Source organism: Anomaloglossus baeobatrachus, chromosome 8 (genome assembly GCF_048569485.1).
Source record: "Anomaloglossus baeobatrachus isolate aAnoBae1 chromosome 8, aAnoBae1.hap1, whole genome shotgun sequence".
Lineage (NCBI taxonomy): Eukaryota > Metazoa > Chordata > Amphibia > Anura > Aromobatidae > Anomaloglossus > Anomaloglossus baeobatrachus.
Window position 1 is genome coordinate 242,089,886 of NC_134360.1, and position 14,028 is coordinate 242,103,913.

The following is a 14,028-nucleotide window of genomic DNA, read 5'->3' on the forward strand; positions in this document are numbered from 1 at the left end:
CCACAGCTGTGATTCGGCAGACATGCCTCCCAGCAAAGCTAAAGAAGACCCCTGGCTGCAGGAGCTGTGCACTGCCTTCATGCAGCAATACATTCAGTACCTGCAGAGCACGGGGTTCATACTTGTGCAGCTGCGCCCCACCTCCCCCGCTCGCAGGTGAGCCCCCATCAAGTGACAAAGGGACACTCCGCATCCCAATATGGCTGCTTTTACACTACGTTTTTTTTAAAATGCGTCATGAACGTTTTTTTGCTGTAAAAGTGTATCCTGTTTTTACAAAGAAAAACGCATGTTATTTTGCAGGATCCTGCCACTTGAAGTTTATGGGTGGGCATTGAAGTCATGTGATCGGGAGCGAGGGGAACTGAACGTGATAGACTGGGAGCCGGCATCTGACAGCTGCAGACGCTGGTAACCAAGGTGAACATCAGGTAACTAAGCAAAGTGCTTTGCTTGGATACCCGATATTTACCTTGGTTACGAGCGTCCGTAGCTGCAAGGAGCCGGGCTGTCTGCTCCCTGCACACGTAACCAAGGTAAACATCGGGTAACTAAGCGAAGCGCTTTGCTTGGTTACCCGATATTTACCTTGGTTACGAGCATCCGCAGTTACTAGGAGCCGGGCTGCCTGCTCCCTGCACACGTAACCAAGGTAAACATCGGGTGACTAAGCGAAGCGCTTTGCTTGGTTACCCGATATTTACCTTTTTTACGAGCGTCCGCCACTCTCAGGCGGGGGGAGAGAGGGAGGGGGGGAGAGAGAGACTGATCATGGCAGGCTGGTTTCTGGCCATGCTCAGTAGAGCAAGCAGGATCCTGTCTATCAGCATGCCAGCGTTCACATGCGTTTGCGTGCCGTATAGTCAGGATCTAGTGAAAAACAGTATTTGGACGCAGCTCAAACGCTACAAGTAGCGTTTTTGAAAAAAGTTAAACTGCAAGTCGCTGGATCCGCACTAGAACGCATGTGAACGCATGTTGACGCGAGTCCATTGCAAATGCATTGAAATGAAAACACATTTGCACTGGATCCGTTTTTGCGTTAAAAAAAGTTCATAACGGATGTAAAAAAAAAACGTAGTGTGAAAGCCGCCTAAGCTAACATTTTATAGAGTATAGAGTATATTGCCGGCTCATTTTCTGGGCTGATCACTTCTTTATGTCTGTGTATTTGCAGCACGGCACGGATCAGAGCTGTGGCCTCTCTAGCTCCAGAGAACAGATCTTCCAAACCGAAAAATGAAGGCAGTCCTAAGGTGAGTCTTTACTCCCCCATTATTAATATAGGAGAGACCGTGAGGACATGGGAGTAATAATGACACCTATATTATATATACACAGCAAAGTACAAGCTCTTCAGTGATCACCTATCACCTGCAGAGGGCGCTGCCAGGAGGGATCGTGCTGATGGAACTCTCCTTTCAGGTTGTAAAGTGAACACTACCTGGGAATGCTGGGATCAGTGGTGCCACACCCGCTCTTCTAATGATGTGTCTGTCCTACAGGGGTGTTACTTCTGTGTGAAGCAGTACGCTCTGGAGTGCTCCCGTATACCAATGGGCCAGTCCGTCAACTCCCAGGTATTGGACAGTGTCCACTGTATATCATAACTGCAAAGCAAGTATATAATGTCTGGTCACTACATAGGCTGCATCCTCAGTGATGTCACCGCTCTCTAGTGAATGGATAGGCTGCATCCTCAGTGATGTCACCGCTCTCTAGTGAATGGATAGGCTGCATTCTCAGTGATGTCACTGCTCTCTAGTGAATGGATAGGCTGCATCCTCAGTGATGTCACCGCTCTCTAGTGAATGGATAGGCTGCATTCTCAGTGATGTCACTGCTCTCTAGTGAATGGATAGGCTGCATTCTCAGTGATGTCACCGCTCTCTAGTGAATGGATAGGCTGCATTCTCAGTGATGTCACTGCTCTCTAGTGAATGGATAGGCTGCATTCTCAGTGATGTCACTGCTCTCTAGTGAATGGATAGGCTGCATTCTCAGTGATGTCACTGCTCTCTAGTGAATGGATAGGCTGCATTCTCAGTGATGTCATTGCTCTCTAGTGAATGGATAGGCTGCATTCTCAGTGATGTCACTGCTCTCTAGTGAATGGATAGGCTGCATTCTCAGTGATGTCACTGCTCTCTAGTGAATGGATAGGCTGCATTCTCAGTGATGTCACTGCTCTCTAGTGAATGGATAGGCTGCATCCTCAGTGATGTCACTGCTCTCTAGTGAATGGATAGGCTGCATTCTCAGTGATGTCATCGCTCTCTAGTGAATGGATAGGCTGCATTCTCAGTGATGTCACTGCTCTCTAGTGAATGGATAGGCTGCATTCTCAGTGATGCCACTGCTCTCTAGTGAATGGATAGGCTGCGTTCTCAGTGATGTCATCGCTCTCTAGTGAATGGATAGGCTGCGTTCTCAGTGATGTCACTGCTCTCTAGTGAATGGATAGGCTGCATTCTCAGTGATGTCACTGCTCTCTAGTGAATGGATAGGCTGCATTCTCAGTGATGTCACTGCTCTCTAGTGAATGGATAGGCTGCATTCTCAGTGATGTCATCGCTCTCTAGTGAATGGATAGGCTGCATTCTCAGTGATGTCACTGCTCTCTAGTGAATGGATAGGCTGCATTCTCAGTGATGCCACTGCTCTCTAGTGAATGGATAGGCTGCATCCTCAGTGATGTCACTGCTCTCTAGTGAATGGATAGGCTGCATTCTCAGTGATGTCACCGCTCTCTAGTGAATGGATAGGCTGCATTCTCAGTGATGTCACCGCTCTCTAGTGAATGGATAGGCTGCATCCTCAGTGATGCCACTGCTCTCTAGTGAATGGATAGGCTGCATCCTCAGTGATGTCACTGCTCTCTAGTGAATGGATAGGCTGCATTCTCAGTGATGTCACCGCTCTCTAGTGAATGGATAGGCTGCATTCTCAGTGATGTCACCGCTCTCTAGTGAATGGATAGGCTGCATTCTCAGTGATGTCACCGCTCTCTAGTGAATGGATAGGCTGCATTCTCAGTGATGTCACCGCTCTCTAGTGAATGGATAGGCTGCATTCTCAGTGATGTCACTGCTCTCTAGTGAATGGATAGGCTGCATTCTCAGTGATGTCACCGCTCTCTAGTGAATGGATAGGCTGCGTTCTCAGTGATGTCACTGCTCTCTAGTGAATGGATAGGCTGCATCCTCAGTGATGTCACCGCTCTCTAGTGAATGGATAGGCTGCATCCTCAGTGATGCCACTGCTCTCTAGTGAATGGATAGGCTGCATCCTCAGTGATGTCACTGCTCTCTAGTGAATGGATAGGCTGCATTCTCAGTGATGTCACCGCTCTCTAGTGAATGGATAGGCTGCATTCTCAGTGATGTCACTGCTCTCTAGTGAATGGATAGGCTGCATTCTCAGTGATCTCACCGCTCTCTAGTGAATGGATAGGCTGCATTCTCAGTGATGTCACCGCTCTCTAGTGAATGGATAGGCTGCATCCTCAGTGATGTCACCGCTCTCTAGTGAATGGATAGGCTGCATTCTCAGTGATGTCACCGCTCTCTAGTGAATGGATAGGCTGCATTCTCAGTGATGTCACCGCTCTCTAGTGAATGGATAGGCTGCATCCTCAGTGATGTCACCGCTCTCTAGTGAATGGATAGGCTGCATTCTCAGTGATGTCACCGCTCTCTAGTGAATGGATAGGCTGCATTCTCAGTGATGTCACTGCTCTCTAGTGAATGGATAGGCTGCATTCTCAGTGATCTCACCGCTCTCTAGTGAATGGATAGGCTGCATTCTCAGTGATGTCACTGCTCTCTAGTGAATGAATAGGCTGCATTCTCAGTGATGTCACTGCTCTCTAGTGAATGGATAGGCTGCATCCTCAGTGATGTCACCGCTCTCTAGTGAATGGATAGGCTGCATTCTCCGACAATAACTGTATAGATGAAAATTCCTTAAACTACAGTGCGCTTCTTGTGCTGAGTGCAGTGGAGTCGGCAGATGCGCTTAGTTGAGCACTTCTTTTCTCCACTGAGGGTATTTATCTTGCCGGGAACAAGGTAAAGTGGGTGAGATTTATTTTTCTGTAGGTGTATAAACTCTCCACTCTCCCATCAGCGGGGATCTCAGGCGCTTCCTCTCCTTCTACACAGATGTTATGATCACGGTTAATTGGCCCCGTTCATTATCGTTCTATAGAAGGAGATCTGCACAAGGGATTTATTAGCTCTTAATTAATGTAACAACCTTCAGTGCAGGAAGTGAGAGGAGCAAAATGTATGGAAGTGGATCAGAAACATCAGAAACTGGCGCACGCGATTACATTTTAATCTAATATTTACAGGATACATGTGGATATAGTCACTGTACATACACTACATTATTGATCCTGTTCTGATCCTGAGTTACCACCTGTATTATACTCCAGAGCTGCACTCGCTATTCTGCTGGTGCAGTCACTGTGTACATACATTACATTACTTATCCTGCACTGATCCTGAGTTATATCCTGTATTATACTCCAGAGCTGCACTCACTATTCTGCTGGTGCAGTCACTGTGTACATACATTACATTACTTATCCTGTACTGATCCTGAGTTACATCCTGTATTATACTCCAGAGCTGCACTCACTATTCTGCTGGTGCAGTCACTGTGTACATACATTACATTACTTATCCTGTACTGATCCTGAGTTACCTCCTGTATTGTACTCCAGAGCTGCACTCACTATTCTGCTAATGCAGTCACTGTGTACATACATTACATTACTTATCCTGTACTGATCCTGAGTTACCTCCTGTATTATACTCCAGAGCTGCACTCACTATTCTGCTGGTGCAGTCACTGTGTACATACATTACATTACTTATCCTGTACTGATCCTGAGTTACATCCTGTATTATACTCCAGAGCTGCACTCACTATTCTGCTGGTGCAGTCACTGTGTACATACATTACATTACTTATCCTGTACTGATCCTGAGTTACCTCCTGTATTATACTCCAGAGCTGCACTCACTATTCTGCTAATGCAGTCACTGTGTACATACATTACATTACTGATCCTGAGTTACCTCCTGTATTATACTCCAGAGCTGCACTCACTATTCTGCATGCTCTGGTGTTCTGTATTCTGTAGTTTGTGATCGTTAGACCAGGCTCTGTACAGTAACTGTCCCCAGGAGGTTGGTGCCGGGGATTTTTTGCCCACAACATTAGACCGTTCCAATATTAATTTGCAGACTCGTAAGTGACTCAGTAATAACTGAACGACTTCTTGGTTCAGACACTTTTCGGGGGGATGGTGCTGTATAGTCTGTATAGTCTGTATAGTCTGTATAGTCTGTATAGTCTGTATAGTCTGTATAGTCTGTATAGTCTGTATAGCCTGTATAGCCTGTATAGCCTGTATAGCCTGTATAGCCTGTATAGCCTGTATAGCCTGTATAGCCTGTATAGCCTGTATAGCCTGTATAGCCTGTATAGCCTGTATAGCCTGTATAGCCTGTATAGCCTGTATAGCCTGTATAGCCTGTATAGCCTGTATAGCCTGTATAGCCTGTATAGCCTGGATTTTGGGTTAATGTCGTCTCTTTATCATAGTGACGTTGACTGTGTAATTTATAATATAGAAAGTCCAATTATCCAGAAAAAGAACAAAAACTCCGGCCACCCCCGCACTATGTGCTGTTCTTCAAGTGCCCTGTAGGACGGGCGATAGAATTTATTTTTATCCAAGAGCCACTTTGTCAATTTAGACCAATCCCAGGGGACCGACACTTAAAGGGTATCACCATCTCAGACAGTTATAGATGTCAGCCATGTATTCCGCATGTATCTGGGGGTCCTGACTCACAAAGTGGAATTTCTGGAGAATGGCGAACTCTTCTTACAGAAACAAAGATACCATGCATGTGAGCCTGGAGACCCCCGTTGTGGAAATATGAGGGTCCCAAGAATGGTTACTCGTACTCCATTATCCATCCCTCCGCTACATGTTGCATCATTGTTTATAGTCCCTGCTTGCTCATTTTTCCTTTTTTCCTTTTTTTTTTTTTTTTCCCCGCCCTTTTTGAGATTTTCTTTGTATCGGTATTTGGGTACAATCCTAGATTACAGCCAGAGGCTGAACGGCCCCCGGATCTAATGCTTCTCAGAGCTGAGGGTTACGAGTACCGAGCCCCTGAGCATGGTAGTGCCCGCTCATCACTAGTTACGAGTACCGAGCCCCTGAGCATGGTAGTGCCCGCTCATCACTAGTTACGAGTACTGAGCCCCTGAGCATGGTAGTGCCCGCTCATCACTAGTTACCAGTACTGAGCACCCGAGCATGGTAGTGCCCGCTCATCACTAGTTACCAGTACCGAGCCCCTGAGCATGGTAGTGCCCGCTCATCACTAGTTACCTGTACTGAGCACCCGAGCATAGTAGTGCCCGCTCATCACTAGTTACGAGTACTGAGCACCCGAGCATGGTAGTGCCCGCTCATCACTAGTTACCAGTACTGAGCACCTGAGCATGGTAGTGCCGGCTCATCATTAGTTACCAGTACTGAGCACCTGAGCATGGTAGTGCCCGCTCATCACTAGTTACCAGTACTGAGCACCCGAGCATGGTAGTGCCCGCTCATCACTAGTTACCAGTACTGAGCACCCGAGCATGGTAGTGCCCGCTCATCACTAGTTACCAGTACTGAGCACCCGAGCATGGTAGTGCCCGCTCATCACTAGTTACCAGTACTGAGCACCTGAGCATGGTAGTGTCCGCTCATCACTAGTTACCAGTACTGAGCACCTGAGCATGGTAGTGCCCGCTCATCACTAGTTACCAGTACTGAGCACCTGAGCATGGTAGTGCCCGCTCATCACTAGTTTCCAGTACCAAGCACCCGAGCATGGTAGTGCCCGCTCATCACTAGTTTCCAGTACTGAGCACCTGAGCATGGTAGTGCCCGCTCATCACTAGTTACGAGTACTGAGCACCCGAGCATGGTAGTGCCCGCTCATCACTAGTTACCAGTACTGAGCACCTGAGTATGGTAGTGCCCGCTCATCACTAGTTACCAGTACAGAGCACCCGAGCATGGTAGTGCCCGCTCATCACTAGTTACGAGTACTGAGCACCTGAGTATGGTAGTGCCCGCTCATCACTAGTTACCAGTACTGAGCACCTGAGCATGGTAGTGCCCACTCATCACTAGTTACCAGTACTGAGCACCTGAGTATGGTAGTGCCCGCTCATCACTAGTTACCAGTACTGAGCACCTGAGCATGGTAGTGCCCGCTCATCACTAGTTACCAGTGCTGAGCACCCAAGCATGGTAGTGCCCGCTCATCACTAGTTACCAGTACTGAGCACCTGAGCATGGTAGTGCCCACTCATCACTAGTTACCAGTACTGAGCACCTGAGTATGGTAGTGCCCGCTCATCACTAGTTACCAGTACTGAGCACCTGAGCATGGTAGTGCCCACTCATCACTAGTTACCAGTACTGAGCACCTGAGTATGGTAGTGCCCGCTCATCATTAGTTATCCCATGATTGAGTCGTTTGTTTTTTTTTTTCTTTGAAGCCTGTTTTTCCATGTAGTTGTCGTCCCTCTGTCTTGATGTACCCCAGTGTGTGTCTTGTGTACATGTCGCCCGTCCTTTCTTACCAGGGTAAGCGCTTGATCCGAGCCCGCAGCAGGAGTACCCTGGAAATTGCCTTTGAGCCTGCGGTATGTCTTCTGCTCAGGTCTGGATGCTGCACAGTGTGTGGTGCCGGTCACACTGTCGTCCCTTTGCACATGTCCAGCCCCGTGTTGCATTGGGTCCTGTTAACCCTTCGTGCAGCACTACATTTCCGCACGACATTTTGGGGACTGTGCATCTCCCCATCAGGATTTTCCCTTTCTGTTCTGGGATCCGGACAATATTTCAGTCTTGGTGATGGGCAGACTTTCATTGTTTGCGCAGATGGCAAAATATGGATTTGCCATCATGGATGAAGGTGAAGGCTGCAGCGGCACCGGAGATGGATCATTTTTAGGGGGGGGGTGTTATCAGAGCACCACTCACAACCACAAGGGAGTGCGGTGCTGGATCGGTGGTGGTGTAATATGGCCACACGAGTGATGTATAGACGTGTTCCCTTCACCTACAGTTATATTTACAGATGAACCAATATTCATGCGTTTACCTCTTGCAGTGTATCGGTCATATCCCAAGCTGCGGCACACACAAGATGACGAATCACAGGCATATACATTGTACAAGGCTGACCGTTCAGGTCAGGAGACCCTCACACTGGCCAGCCATTGTGGCCTCATCACGGATTGTAAAAATGGTCTGGTCTATGCATCCAAGCAAAAAGGGGACAGACCATGGCTACAAAGGATCCGTTTGTCGGGGTCTACGAATTTAAAGGGGTGAACCGGCTCCGCTCATTTCCGCGTTGGAGGTGACTTCACGTCTCCCGATATCTGCCAGCGGTGGACTGTCGAGCTGCCGTGTGAGCGAGAGCCGACAATGTCTGCAGTCGTGACGCCATCGAACACCCTCATCTGTGATACAGAAGCGAACGGAGCCGGATTCCCCCTTTAATAATGGTAGTTCCTCCACTCAGTCTCTTGACGCAACAATTTAATATTAAAGGGAATCGGCTGCACGTTACATGGCGGCTCTTCGGTAGGATACAGGCTACGGACATGGTCATGAGTATTGGCTCACGTTGGGTGATGGTGGGCATAGCGGCATTTGTCCGGGCCTTCGGCCATCGCCCGGCTGCTTCTGGCTGTAATGTCTCCTTTCTCCACAGCTTTCCATGCTGTTCACAGAGGAGTGTGACAAGGTGCGGGACCTGATGCACGTCCATTCCTTCAGCTACGACTTCCACCTGCGAGTGGTCCACCAGTATCTGCTGGGCTCCAGCATGTCCCTCCGCCAGGGCTACGACCTTGCAAGTTTCCTGCAACTCTTCATCTCTCAGCACCCCGACATCCCTAAGTACGGCCGCAACCACGTGTACCAGGGTCTGCTGTCTGTGCCCACAGAGATCATCGCCGCTCACCAGCTGTACAACTACATCGCAGACCACGCCAGCACGTACCACATGAAGCCTTTACGGATGGTTCGTCCTTCCGTCCTCGGCAGCAATGGCAAGAAGAGCGGCAGCGCCGAGCAGAATGAGTACGGCATGGTGTCCATCTGGAACAGGTAAGAGAGGCCTAAAGAGGCTTGATAATCATGGGGGGGTATTGCACCACGCAGGGCTCTGGGGAGGACACAGCCGTTGTATGTACGCAGCACTCCTGAATGGTAATGTAGATCTGTCTGCACCTTCTACCCGGCAGCTCCGGATTGTACAAGGACTCTGAAGGCGCCCAGCACCATGATGACTTTGACGTATCGTTACTGGTCTGTCACAGCGCCGCACCGTTCGAAGAGCAATCCGAACAGGAGAGACACGTCCTCAGGTATGGCCGCCATCATAATTCTGGTCCTGATGTGGCTGAATTAACCCTTGTAAGGCCATACTATGATCCATCTGCCTGCCATTAGGTGTTAATGTACTCTGCTGCTCTCTGTTGTCAGCCATTTCAGGCAGATTAGAGCCTAATGTTGCCATAAAGCTTGTAAAAAAATCAAAATTGCCATCCTGGATTTGAATCCACAATCGTTCCCTATGACAACACTGCAGGGATATGTGACCACCAGGACCCCTCAGTAGTGCAGCCTCAGTTTTTGGGCCTTAGGTGATCTCCGCATTTGGTGGAACAATTAATAGTTTGATTTATTTCTTTTTTTTTTGTAAGCTATAGGGATAACCCGCATTAACACCTTTTCTCTACCCTTCATCAGACTCCGATTTTACGTCATCATGACCAGTCAGCGCGAGTTGTTTCCGCGTCTCACCGCCGACATGAGGCGCTTCAGGAAACCTCCGAGGCTCCAAAGAGACTCTCAGGACCCGGATGGGGCTTCGGAGCTCGCAAAATGTCAGAGAATGGAAATCGAGAGTCAGGAGGAGGTCGGGGAGGGAGAGCGGAGCCGGACGAACTCCGGAAACCTCTATCATCCTCATTTGTTCCCTCTGCTGGGTACGGAGGTGAGCGCCGCCAAGAGGCAACTGATGGAGATGGTGCAGCTCGCCAAGTGCCACTGCCGCAGGGACAATCTGTGGAAGCGACTCTACCTGCTGGAGCCGCTCGCCTCCGACAAACTGCGGCTCGGCAAGCTCAGCCCGGGGGAACTGAAGGAGCTGCTCGAGGCCGTGCACGGCAGGAGCGTGGCCGAGATCGACCCACAGCTGGTGAGTTGGGTGTGAATGAATTAGCGGAACAGATCTGGAAGAAAGTGGTCTGACGAGGGAAGATTTTTGTTAAAGCGCACCAGTCACCAGGATTTTCCTATATAACCTAAAGCCAGTGCTATACTGGCGCTATCAGGCTGATTCTATACATACCTTTAGTTCTGAGATCGGATGTATACTTTCTGAAATACAGGCAAGTAAAGTTTGTGAAATGCGCTGTTATTTCATGAGCGGTGCTGCAGAATATCTAATAGGTGGGTCAGGTTTTGCTAGTTATTCCCACCCCTGTCTGCCTGTCCTTCCTCCCCCTGTAATAACAGACAGAACCGCGCATGAAATAACAGCGCATTTCACAAACTTTACTTGCCTGTATTTCAGAAAGTATACATCCGATCTCAGAACTAAAGGTATGTATAGAATCAGCATGATAGCGGCAGTATAGCACTGGCTTTAGTGTATATATGAAAATCCTGGTGGGTGGCCCTCTTTAAATCATGTTTTCTACTGCAGTCACATCCAGAGCTGCATGCGATTCTTAAATCATGTCTTATACTCTAGTTGCATCCAGAGCTGCATGCGATTCTTAAATCATGTCTTATACTCTAGTTGCATCCAGAGCTGCATGCAGTTCCGTTGCTGTCTTATAATTCAGTCACATCCAGAGCTGCATGCACTTCTGTTAAATCATGCTTTATACTTTAGTGACATACAGAGCCCCAGTCACAGAGCGTTCCATGATGTAGAAGATATGATGTAAGAGAACAGCAGTCACACCCAGAGCTGCATCCACAGTGCAGTTACATCGTCATGCTCCAATTACAATCAGTGTCCGTCTCCTTCTCCAGTTACATCCAGAGCCTCCTTCCTTATACTCCTCTTACATAGAACTGTCTATGCACCTCTGTTACTTCTCTTATACTCCAGTCACCTCCAGAGCTGTATTCCTGCATGCTTCTACATAATCTATGCTTATACATGGCACGATCGTTGCAGAAATTCCAGAGACTTGAATTATTAAAGGGAACCTGTCAGGTCCAATATGCAGCCAGAGCCACGAGCAGTTGGGTGCATACTAATCCCTGCCTAACACTCCCTGTATCTAGTAGCATGGATAAAGGGATCTTTAGAAAAAGTATTTCTAAAGTTCCTTTTGATATACTAATGAGCGCGGGGACTACTTGCAAGGGTGTTTTCCCCTGACTAGTCCGCCCTGTTAGCATGTTAGTGCGCCCACAGGGGTGTACTAACATGCTATTCAATGCAGCGTCACCAGTGGTGGTGATGCGCATCCATGTGTCTGCGGTCACCGCTGATCAGAATGCCCGGTACTTCCGGTCATGCACACTATGAAGTCGGGTGGTCGCATACTGGCTTCAGAGAGATCTAGTGCACATTACCAGAAGTGTCGGGTAATGCACCTGAGCCTAAAGCCGGAGTCCTCAGCGGTGACCACAGACACAGGTATGCATGTCACCACTGATGACGCTGGGCATTGAAGTAATGCCATTGTGACTAGTCCCTGCGCTCATTAGCATATCATAAAGGATCTTTCTTTATCTATGCTAGTGTATACAGGGACGGTTAGGCCAGGATTAGCAATATGCACCCAGAACTGCTCGTGGCTCTGGTGCATATTACACCTGACGGGTTCCCAATAATTATTGTTATTGATCTACCATTGGTGCTCAGTGGTGGTTTCTGTCAGATCCCCATACACTGCATCCTCCACAGCACAGCACAGCGGAGCGGCACCTCTGCCGTTGTCTGACCTGTTCTCTTTCTGCCTCCACAGCACAGTGGAGCGGCACCTCTGCCGTTGTCTGACCTGTTCTCTTTCTGCCTCCACAGCGGAGCGGCACCTCTGCCGCTGTCTGACCTGTTTTTTCTGCCTCCACAGCACAGCACAGCGGAGCGGCACCTGTTCTTTCTGCCTCCACAGCGGAGCGGCACCTCTGCCGTTGTCTGACCTGTTCTTTCTGCCTCTACAGGAATTCCTCCTCTCCATGAACGTTCAGTGGTATCAGAGTCTCATCAAAGTGCTCCTGAGCCGCTTCCCTCAGAGCTGCCGCCACTTCTACAGCGCAGACAGCGGCACCCAGTATCTGGTGAGTGCCCGCGTCACACCGGAGCACCAGCCTTGGGTACATACATCGCAGCTGCCGATATTCACCACAAGGGGGCGAGCTTTATACATGTGTATATGGTTACCATTGACGGAGTCCTCAGAGACCGCCATCTGGTGGTGGATACTGGTTATTTATAGCCGTGTGTCTATACTGGAGCAAGAAAGCAGCGCGGCCTTTGTACAATATGTAAGGGAAATGCTTTGTCCCTTCTGCTGGTTTCTTATAAAACTCCATGTATTGGGTGATGGTAATCAGAGACCGCTGCTTTGAGCTCGTTTTTTGCTCATTGACGCTTCTGGATTAATGCGGAATAATGGAAATCGCTTCTTTTTAGGATGAGTTTTCAGTCTAGCTGTGATGATGCTCAGTATTTTTTTTTTTCCAGGTCGTCCTTAACCAGAAATTCACGGATTGCTTTGTGTTGGTTTTTCTAGACTCCCATTCTGGTAAAACGGTAAGTAATATGTATAGGAAATGTGGATACAATTGTAACAAACCGAGAACAAGAACTTTGCAACACTAAACTTTTATCATCTTGGATTTTTCCAAGCTTTGTCCCCGTGGCCATTATATGGGGGCGGTTTGTAAAATACCACGGTGGTCAAACGACCGACTCCCACGTTTTCATGCCTGCACTTTCCACCATTGATTCTGATTCATCTTTTGCCTATATATATATATATATATATATATATATATATATATATATATATATATATATATATATATATATATATATATATATATATATATATATATATATATATATATATATATATATAATATATATATATACATACACAAAAAATGAATCAGAATCAATGGTGGAAAGTGCAGGCATGAAAACTTGGGAGTCGGTCTAATATATATATATATGTGTGTCTGTCACAAAATGAAATAAAAATGTTTTATTATTATTATTATTATTATTAATGCTGCATCCGGATGTTGAAAATTCATACCAACCATTTGTGTGGCCCTGATTCAGCATCCAGTCCACCAGTCCAGTGCTGATTTCACTTCTGCGCCCGGGCAGCTTCAACCTTGCTACAAACAAGTGCAAAAGTGTTCCAACCCTTTAAAGCGAAACTTTGCCCCTCACCTTGTTTAGCTCAGAGGATTGTGTCGGACAATCGTTTCCCCGGCCGATACATCGCTGCAGAATATGGCTGCCTCCCGTCGTCCCCTTTTTTCGCCCTCTCTCTGTATAAAATGCTGTTACTTCATTTTTGTACATTACTCGGCTGAATCCAGTAAACGCAGGAAATCAAAGCGAAGGGAAGAGTCGCCGCCGCCGCGTCTGAAGCGGAATAAATTTATCTTCAAAGATGGCGGTTTTTCAGAAGTGTCCGTCTGTCTTCATGATCCGCACGGGGGAAGCTTTTGAGGATTACAAATTTAATCCTGCGGTAAAAGCGCCGCCGCCATCAGACGTCTGTCACTTAAATGGTCACCGAGGGCTAAATAGTCGCTGTGTAAATACTGTCACTATCAGATTAACTGTAATGGGAGAGCGTTCTGCTAATAACACGGGCGGGCAAAAAAAATATTTTACTTCTCTAAAAGGAATACAGATTTAGTCACCCAACTTTTCCAGA

General features: G+C 47.8%; 1 protein-coding gene across 2 annotated transcripts in view; it reads left to right on the top strand.

The window, feature by feature from the left end:
* SZT2 (SZT2 subunit of KICSTOR complex) overlaps nucleotides 1-14,028 on the top strand; it is a 230,787-nt gene that overhangs the window by 215,546 nt on the left and 1,213 nt on the right. For both annotated transcript variants that reach the window (XM_075320448.1, XM_075320449.1), the window contains 9 exons: nucleotides 1-156; nucleotides 1,178-1,256; nucleotides 1,342-1,425; nucleotides 1,506-1,580; nucleotides 8,811-9,208; nucleotides 9,346-9,468; nucleotides 9,854-10,304; nucleotides 12,293-12,409; nucleotides 12,816-12,884. The exon at nucleotides 1-156 is cut by the window's left edge and continues 47 nt beyond it. In XM_075320448.1, coding sequence (XP_075176563.1) covers nucleotides 1-156; nucleotides 1,178-1,256; nucleotides 1,342-1,425; nucleotides 1,506-1,580; nucleotides 8,811-9,208; nucleotides 9,346-9,468; nucleotides 9,854-10,304; nucleotides 12,293-12,409; nucleotides 12,816-12,884 — 1,552 coding nt within the window. The remainder of the gene's footprint in view (nucleotides 157-1,177; nucleotides 1,257-1,341; nucleotides 1,426-1,505; nucleotides 1,581-8,810; nucleotides 9,209-9,345; nucleotides 9,469-9,853; nucleotides 10,305-12,292; nucleotides 12,410-12,815; nucleotides 12,885-14,028) is intronic.